Source organism: Notolabrus celidotus, chromosome 6, assembly GCF_009762535.1.
Source record: "Notolabrus celidotus isolate fNotCel1 chromosome 6, fNotCel1.pri, whole genome shotgun sequence".
Lineage (NCBI taxonomy): Eukaryota > Metazoa > Chordata > Actinopteri > Labriformes > Labridae > Notolabrus > Notolabrus celidotus.
In genome coordinates, this window is record NC_048277.1 from 24,699,047 (window position 1) to 24,708,999 (window position 9,953).

A 9,953-nucleotide genomic window follows, 5' to 3' on the forward strand; every position below is an offset into this window, starting at 1 on the left:
TTTCTTATACAGAAATAAATCCAGCTTCTCAGTGTCTTGTAGAAAGAGAGTTGTTGCAGCAGTGTTTGTATCTGTTTTAGATTATTGTGATGTGATTTATAGACAAGCTGCAGCTTCAACACTAAAACCCTTGGACTCTGTTTACCACTCTGCTCTCAGATTCATCGCTGGTTACAGATAGATATTATATAAATCTATATTATTTTTATATATTATTATTATATATATTATTATACTAAAGTAGTAACAAACCTCCCAACATTAACCCTAGAAGAGAAACTGTCAGTTCTCCTGGGGAAAGGGTCAGCAGCTCCTCTGGCTGCTAAATATGTGTTTGCCTGTCACAGCCTGAGGGACGCACCATCCCATAATATTTGATTTTAGGTGAAGGTTTTATGAGCATACTGCATCAAGTGAGGACATTGAGATATAATGTATGGGTGACACCATCATTCATTAATGCGTATAAAATATGTAATATATAATATGTAATGAATATATATGTAATGAATATAATATGTGATGAATATATATGTAATGTATGTATATAAATCGTATGTGCTTTGGCAACAACATGTCTTTGTTCATGCCAATAAAGCAAATTGAACTGACTATTATACCCATCACTGTGTCCTGTATGAGAAGGTTGGTTGGCCCTCTCTTGAGCAAAGGAGGAACAAACACTGGCTTTTGTATATTTTAAAGCACATGTTGGAGAGCTCCCTACCTACCTTACAGACTTGTTGGAATGGAATTATGTATCTTACGGGACTCGCTCTTCTGATTGGCTCATTTTGAAAGTCGCTCGAGTTAACACTGAACTGGGTCGATCAGCATTTTCCATTGATGCCCCTAAATCATGGAATACCCTCCAACAGACTTTAAAGCTGACATCCATTCCCTCTTTTGCAGAATTTAAGACTTGGATCTCAGACGACTGTGTCTCGAATTGTATCTGTTTTAATTAATATATTATTTTGTGAATGATTGTGTGTTTGTTTGCTGTTTCTAATGTGCCTGTGATCCCGACAACATTGGAGATGAGGGAAACCTCAATGTCTTTATGAGAATAAATAAAGGTTTGGAATTGAAATGAATTGAATATTTCAACACAGTGGGAAACTAAATATTAAACTTTTTTTAAAACGTACAGTATTTTAAAAGTAAGCCTCTCAATTGTGATGATTTTCTGTGATTTTGAGTTGAGCCGAATAATGTGGACTTTGGACTTGTTGGTCAGGCAGACTACACGAGCAATGATGTAAATAAAAATGGCACCTTGATCTGAGAAGCAATTTCACATCCTGATGTTTTCATTAACCAAACACTTATTCAATCCAAATAGAATAGAATAGAATAGAAGAGAAGGTACTTTATTAATCCCCCAAGGCAGAAATTCAGGTGTCTGGCAGATAAAATTATAAAAATCACATGAAAAACAAGTAATTCAGTTGTCTGTCAGCTCATCTCCCATTGGCTAGAGTTATGAAGCCTAATGGCTGCAGGGATGAATGATTTTCTGTATCTCTCAGTCCTGCAGCGCAGAGAGATGAGCCGTCCACTGCTGCTATTTCTCTGGTCTACAAAGAAGTTGTGAAGTGGATGATCTGTGTAATTTAGAATTTCTGTGTGCATCTCTCCACCACAGCCCCTAGTGAGTCCAACCTGGTTCCAATCACACAGCCAGCTCTTTTCACTAGTTTGTCCAGTCACCTCGCATCCTTGTGTTTCACACGGCTTCCCCAGCAGACTGTGGCATAGAATAACACACTTGCCACCACAGACTGATGAAACATCTGTTGATTGATTCATTGATCAAATAGAAACGTATATGATGTTGAACACAATCATTTATTGCAGCCCTCTATTTCAAACAATTTCTCTTTTAATACTCAGCTTATATTTCTTACAGTATTGACGTGCATATTTACAGGCCAGTTACTACAGTAATTACTTGCATAACTCTTGGAGTTGTCATACAATTCACAAGCAGCCAATCTATTGTGAATTTTTGTTGCTTAGCAACGTAAGTTTAAAAAAAGCGTTTCACAGGAAAACACCATCAGTTTAGTGTTGGATCCATTTCCTGTTATGCATCAGCTCTGACGATCTGTTTGCAAGCTATTTTTTTATGATCCTGGGAGTTCTCGTCTTCATCGTGACGCACCTCTTCCTGTTAATGCAGCTGTTTTAAACGCCTCAAAATGACACTCCCAAAACTCCGGTAGAATTCAATGTGTTATACATGGAAAAACCACGCACTTTTAGGATAAAAGCCAACATCTGTTTAAGATGAACAGTATCAAAAAAGCCTATTCCTTTTTTCAGAGGCTGTTCCTTCAAACCCAGTCCATATTGACCTCTCTTGGTTCAGTAAGCAGAGAAGTCTTATCAGTCATTTTTAGTGTCTGTTTATTCCAGACGAGCTCCTCTGGCTCCAGTAGCTTCCACGTGACACACCTCTACGCCAGCTCCCAGCTTCTGCAGTTCATCCAGCCAGATCTGCTGCTTCTGGGACAGCCGGTCACTAGGCCCTTTCACCTCCACCAGCTTTGAAAAAAACAAATTTCATCTCATGCTGTATAGTGCACAATAATTCATGTAGCAATAATTAAAACAAGCATGCACTACAAGGAAAGAAAAAAAGAGTGGCAGGATTTGATATGATCTTACCTTGTAGGTAGTGGTTGCAGTGCTCCACACCACGAGGTCAGGCAAACCTCCACGACAGTGTCTGTAGTCCTTTGACATTCTAGCTATTATGCCTCCTAAGAAGGCTCCACCCATGCATGAAACAAGGGACTGCAAATACAGGGTTAGGTGGTTATGATGGTGCCATGCCAGAACCTTCAGTATCAGTGTCCTAGTTAAACAAATCATAGGCTACCAAAAATGTGAAACAGATAGATTTTAACATTACAATCTTCATGTTTTGTGGACAAAATATTAAAAACACATCTCAATATAATAAAGTGTTCTTCAACAGCATTGCAAACTAAAACCTCATCTTAGTAAAGGCAGGATTTGTGGCTAGACTTTTGAACTGAAATACATGTTACACACTTTTCTTCTCTGACTGTTAATTTAAGAATGACAGGAAATACCTGTGCCTGCTGAAGTGATGCAAAACGCTCCCAGTTGACTAGTGAACACACTTACCCTCCTGGGAAGTCCAGACATCTTCCAGCATGTCACGCAGAGTCTCTAAAGATGCCTCTCTAATTAGCTGCACACGAGAATCAATGGCTTCTTTTCTGTTCTCATAGAAACAGTCAGTGTAAAGATCCAGTGGGCATGTCTGTGAGAGAAAAGAAGGATGAGTTGAAATAGTAGAAATAAACAGATATTCTCCCCAAAAATAATAAAGGTAGAAAAAAAAAAGAGACTACCTGGTATGGATTTCTGAAAACATCTGGAACACCCTCCATAAAAATGACATCCCACAGCAGAAGAGCAAACAATGTTGAGAAAGTTGAGCCCTCACCATGGATTCCTAATGAAATGAAAATTATATGACAATGTTAAGGTAATAAAAGGACACTTAAATGTTTTTTATAGGTGAAGAAAAACTGCTCACCTTGGTCAAAGCCCTGCTGGCGGTAATGCGCCAAGGACAGCTCTTCCACAGAGCAGATGACAGTAGCATTACCGCCCTCTTCCCCCTCTTCGTTAGCTGGTATAAGGAACCTAGATTTCCCTGTACCGCCCTCATGAGGGAACAGCTGTCCCCTGATAGTAACCTGCAGGTGAAAGTAAAAACACTCATTCAAAAAACATAATTCTTAAAAACACCAAACTATCACAATTTAGTTTTCCTGTCCTGTAAAGTTTAAAATAACGCTGCACTCACATGTTTGACATCTTGGACCTGGATAGTGGGTAGTTCTTTCAGTCTCAGACGATGCTTCTTGAAGCTTGCAGACTCTTTCATCCTCACTGCTCTCTGATGAAGAGAGAGTTTATGCCCAGTTCGCACCAGAGGGTCCAAAAGCCCATCATTCATAGCACAAATAGCCTGTAAGAAACAAGGTAATGAACACCACCAGACAAACTACATATGGTGACGCATGGAGCTTAGTGCCACGACAGATTCTGCTGCTCACTTGGTCAGGCTTTTTCAGGTGCTGGTGAAGGTTCAGGGCCAGTCTGTCCCACCATCGTCCTCGGCTATCAGGACAGTAAATGGACTGCGACAGTAAGGACCGCAGCTCTTCAACTGCTTCCTGTGCACAAAAGTAGATCCATCACAAATTTATTCAGGTCTCCAAAAATTTGTCCATTTCAAATTGTTACACTTATTCAAAGTTCCACAATCCTGACTACAATTTACAGACCTTATTTGACTATTGAGTAGGGTTGCAGAGGGTCGAAAATTTCCGGTAAATTTCCATGGGAAGTTAAGCTGGGGAATTTTGGAAATGTTTCAAATTGGAAATTATTGGAATTTATGGGAATTAACTGGTAATTGAATGGAAATGTATCATATCCAAGCATAAATATTTGTTTTGTTATAAGCAGACATTCATCCACAATAATACAATTAAAACAAATGTATTTGTAAGGAGAACTTTATCAAGTGTTAAATATTTTATTGAACAATCTATTTTTTCATTGAAGAACAAAAACATGAATGCTGAGTTAAATATTGCTTATCCCCCCCAAGCCAACCCATTCAAAAATTAACAAAATGCAATACCAACAAAGTTTCTTTCAAAATGTTAAATGAATAGAGCATGTAGGGGCGTGGTCTCAATAGCCCTGCAGTAAGCAGTGTGATATGTGCATGAAATCTGGTTGTTTTTGTCAGGATTATGCTAAAATATATTTTCCCAAACTATATTAAGTTCCCCATTAAGAGTCAACCTTCAATTTAGTAAATTCCTGGTTTATTCCCGTTTATTCCAATGGAAAGTTTCCAACTTCGAAAATTCACGGAATTTTGAAACCCTAGTATTGAGTGTTCACAGCTTGATTGTTTTTAAATCATTTTTTTAAAGTGTGTTTAAGAATTCAGTTCGACTATTTCTGCTAAGAGAGTTAAGAGCTATAGGAGCTTATTACTCACTCTTATGCAAAAAAGATGGATGATGATCCCCGGACAAAGATCCCTTCCCAAACAGGAAGCAAGTAACTAGCCAATACCCCACATTTTGTACTCCCTGTTGTAAATAAGAACCATTTAACTTTTTTTTCTGTTCTATTTTTTTTCATCCGTTCAGTTCTGTAAATGACTACAATTAAATTCCGTAAATTCAAGTGCTGCAAAGAAACTCTGTTATTGATGCTTTTATATTTATAAATATTTGAATCTTTGTGAGCCATTGTTAGTCTAACCTCATAGCGACGTAGCCTCTGCAAGATCTCCACCCCTCTAGATAAGATCCGAGTGTAGGCCCATCCTGTTGTGAAGCTGCGCAGGAACACAGGCAGCTGCTCCTGATGACTGCCAACACAATAATAGTGTTAATAATAAACAATATCTAGGTGACCTGGATATTTCTTCTCAGCAGAAGTCAATAAATGCCACCTGAGGTCATGACTTTGCTTCAGCTCCTGCCAGACACTTTTGGCTACAGTGTAAAGCTCCATGGCCTCTTCCCACTGACCTCCCTGCATGGCTGAGACGATCTCTAGCAGTCCTCGCATGGATGTTTCATATCTGTTTTGATGGATAGAATAAAGGTATTTATTTCATGGCTGTCATGTTAAGACTAAATGCTATAAACCTGGGAGAAGTCTTCTAGCAGGGCTCACCTGATGAGATCTTCTCTGTCCAGGAACACCTTTGCTTTCCGCTGCACTTTATAATCTGGGAAGGCCAAACGTCCTGAGTTAACCATCAGGATAGTGAAGAGTTGGTTCTGCCCACCAGCCGCCATCTCCTCCTCATCCATGGTGTCCGTCAGAGAGAAGAGCAGAAGGATGCGAGAGAAGACAGCCCGGGGACCACGACACAGACGCACACAGGAACCTGTAAGCTGCCTCGCCCTTTTACAGCAAGGAGAACCAGGTTGAAATTAATTTCGCAAAAAAAAAAAAATTGTGAGTAAGCACAATGTATTACATCATCTCACCTTTTAAGAATGACAGCACCAATGTTGTTTTGAGCAGGGGTCAGAGAGAAGAGGGACTTTTGCCTGCTTAGACGGAGGAGCCCATCCACTAGCTGCTGCTTTGAGTCCCAGAGTTGCCCAGATGGAAAGTTTTAGCCAGAGATTTGAGTTCAGGAGCAGGCAGGAGATCCAGAGCTTCACCCAAGTCCTGAAGATCACTCTCTTTTATCGACAAAAGCAGCAAGAGGGCATCAAGAGGGGATGAGTCGTAGCAGGATAACACAGATTTTTTATTATACTTTATTAGAAGACAACTTTACTGAGAAGGGCTCCACAAAAAAGCCAACAAAAATGCACGAAGACAGGAAAAGGACTGATACAAAGTTGTGGTAAAAGTTGAATACAGAGGACCAAAAGATTAGAAAAGAGACCAAGAGTCACCAGCCAAATTCTAAAGGATGACTGGCTGAGGGGACCAAGCGTTGCTCGTAATACACCATTTGTATCAGTCTATAGATGTGTAATAATTTCTAAAACACTTTGTCTGGTCTCAATCTAAGTTCACTTTCTTAATAAATATTCTAAGCGTTGAGTCTTCCCTGAATAAAAAATGTTAAGTTCAAATCACTCCAGGAGTCCAGCCGAAGTTCAATCCAAGAAAGACTTTATTCACCCATGCATCTGAATAAAGTGAGTTGATCCTCTGCTGCAGACCAACTGAAGAACAAAGACGTTACAGGGATTAATATAGGAAAGAGTAGTGGGAATGTGTGGCACAAAAGGTCTCAAAGACATACCTTATCTTCATTTTATAACATTTTGATTGGATATCTTGACCATAATTCTTCCTATGGTGTGGGTAACAACGTGACAGGCACATCACCCCACTCACTGGGAGATATAGGTGCCGAATGTTAGTGAGTCTGAATCAAAAACAATCGTGACCGAGTCATGAACCCTATTTGAAAACAACTGTGACTGGGTTATTGGATCCATCTCTCGGCATCTTGGTAGGGAGAGAGGTTGCCCTTACAAAACTGCTGACAGGGACTTTCCAATGTACCATTGGAGACGTGAGGATGTACAAGTGCTTCCCCAGTCACAATTTGTGGCTGTGCACAGGTGCATAGGGAGATTTACATCCCTTTATCTTCCAATGGCCACATTTGGCCTCCCCAATGCTTACATAGGCCTGCAGGTGTAATATGATAGTACTGTGTGTGTAAGAGGAGAGGTTTAAATGAGAATAAAGAAAAAAATAAACTACACCATCTGTTTTAAAAAAATTGGAGGATTTTGTGCATTTAAGCCTATTCCAGCATTCACTGGACAAGACTGTTAAGATATCAGCTTCTCTATTCTCTATCCTTTTCTCATCCTTGTGGAACAGCAGTAATAAACCAGGAGGGATAAGTAATGTTTGGAAATAACGCCAAAAAGCATGAAAATCCAGATTTAAAACATTGAGGATATAACAAAACTTCATCGTCATGACATGAGGAAAACATTGAAATAGTGTAAGAGGTTAAGATAACTCTCCAAAACATGTCAGTGAATGTCAAAATACTGTATAATATCTTAAGGCTTTGTTTACCTGATTGTAGAAACCCAGCTTCAACCAGCTCCTGAGTGACAGGTCCCATGTCACTGCTTATCTCCTCATAACCCAGTTTATTCACCTGGAGCCACTTTAGTTTCCTCTGAAACAGCCTCACATACAGCTTCTGCCCCATGACTATGGAGAGAAAAACACATGTGAGTGATGAGGCCTTGCTTTCATTTCAAAACAATATATGCATGATGTTCTTTCTGCATACCTGAGAGCTTCTCAAACGCATGCACGACCGACATGTCATGCTGGTCGAACAGCGCCCTGTCGTCCTCGTTCTCCAGGACTCCCTCGAGCACGGTCCGGAAGTTACGCAGGTAGTAAGGGAGCTGTGAGGGAGGGGAGATCTCGACAGCTTGGTGGTCACTATTAGTGTTCTCTGAAGCACCAGGCTCAGCAACTGAAGCACTTTTAATCACTGCAGCATTATCCTCACATGCTTTCTCTGAATTCAGTTGAGGATCAGGAGTTTCAGCAGTAGAAGATGGGTCAGTATCAGTCTTCTCCTGTACTGTTGCACTTGATGGATGTTTCTGTGGCTCTCCACTGCTCCCTTCATATTTGACTTTCTTTCTAGAGACAGACACTTTCACTGTGGAACTTTTTCTCTTTGCAAGTCTAGAGAAAGAGGACTGCATCTTTGGTGTAACCAGTTTTTGGGCCAACTTAGATTCATTCTGTCCTTCTCCTGGACATGATGTATTGTTCACTGCTGTCGCTGTGTCCGAGCTGGTTGCCGTGACGTCAATGTCTGTTGCACTATCCCTTTTTTTGTCAACGATGCTCTGAATGAGATTTTCTTTCTGTGAGCTGCTGAGAGAATCAGATAAACACATCTCCTTTTCAGGACATGTTGTGTCATGTTCATCCTCTGTCTCTGTCCTCTCAGACACTTTAAGACACTTCTGAGATAACTTAGAGGCCAGACTTCCTAGGTCGAGCGCTCTGACTACACGTGTACAGATCAGCTCCCGAGGTGCCTGCTGCTGCTGACAGTTATTCTTTTTAAAATAAGGGCTGGTCTTGGTCTCTTTCATCTCTTCCTCCCTGTTTGGATCCAACGCTGGGGACTTTGGGGGATTCCTCCGAGGTGACAAATGGATGCTTGGCACAACACTATTGCTTGCTGAGGCTGCACTGCTGTCTCCCCTTTCAAAGTTCTGACACTTTAAATCAATGTGCTCATTGATCTTGAATCTGGGTACCTGCTGGCCGCACAGGGGGCAGGCCAGGAGAGCTGAAGGCTGGTTGCTGAAGAACGAGGTGATAGGAGTTGTGGTAGCAGCATTGGCAGAAATCCAGCTTTGGCACTGCCTTTCTTCTTATTCTTAGACAATGACAACTTTCTCTTGGGTGTGTCTCTGTCGGCTCTCTCGGTCATGATGAAGGGGTAGAGAAACTTTGCGTTTTTTAGATTTGTTCTCTGTCTTGCATATCTGAGTAGGACTAGCAGAGTAATGCTGTGTGTTTAGCTAAATTCATATGCTATCGGTAACGTCCAAAAGTTAGACTTCTTAATGAACTACTGTCTATTTGAACATTCTGGAAAGCCTCGAAAGCATTATAAGATCCCAAAGCAATGACACGATAACTGTCTGCGATTTAAAACACAAGTTAACATACCGGTGACTCATATGGCGACAGGAGCCGGAGAACAACAATCCCGCTTCTCAGGCTCGACCAGCAGAGCGCAGAATATCTGTCAGGCAAGAGTAATCGATATCAGAAACATCGACATTTGCTCTTACTACCTAAATATTAAAATATATGGTAATATTCATTTTTAAAAATCGACATCTATCATAGTAGCACGTTTTCATACGTATTTTAAAATATGATTAATAATCTTAAAATAGAGAAATAAGAGTTCTCTAGCTATTTTACTTTATATAACACTCATTAAACTGTTAAATGTGAGCTGACTTTGGGCTTTTAAATATGTGATGAAGGTATGTGATTTATATGGTGCACCGTTTGTAAAGTTGTGCACACTGAAAATAACAGCAACATTCTCCACATTTAACTCCAAACAAACCGTCATAAAATGTAGTTAATTTTAAGTCATTTTTTGTATCAAATTTAGAGGAATATTTGTGATCTTCACTTTTAATTTTGTCCTGAAAATATATTTAAGTTAAAATCACTGTTAAATCCAAATGCTAAATATATATCTAAATGTTAATATAATATAAATGTTAAATATAAATATAAATGTTAATATAAATATAAATTTTAATATAAAAATAAAAATATACATTTAGTATAGTATTTAGTATACAGTATATTTACTA

At 39.7% G+C, this 9,953-nt stretch overlaps 1 protein-coding gene across 1 annotated transcript; it reads right to left on the reverse strand.

Moving 5' to 3' along the window:
- Nucleotides 1–1,832: 1,832 nt before the first annotated feature.
- fan1 (FANCD2 and FANCI associated nuclease 1) lies at nt 1,833–9,370 on the reverse strand. Its single transcript, XM_034685637.1, is given in 16 exon segments — nt 1,833–2,550; nt 2,674–2,802; nt 3,105–3,154; nt 3,157–3,298; nt 3,390–3,493; nt 3,578–3,740; nt 3,851–4,015; nt 4,104–4,223; nt 5,335–5,443; nt 5,528–5,659; nt 5,755–5,988; nt 6,075–6,177; nt 6,180–6,275; nt 7,648–7,788; nt 7,871–8,957; nt 8,960–9,370. Coding segments are annotated over 16 exon segments (2,997 nt in total). The 5' UTR covers nt 9,044–9,370; the 3' UTR covers nt 1,833–2,412.
- Between the last annotated feature and the right edge of the window lie 583 nt (nt 9,371–9,953).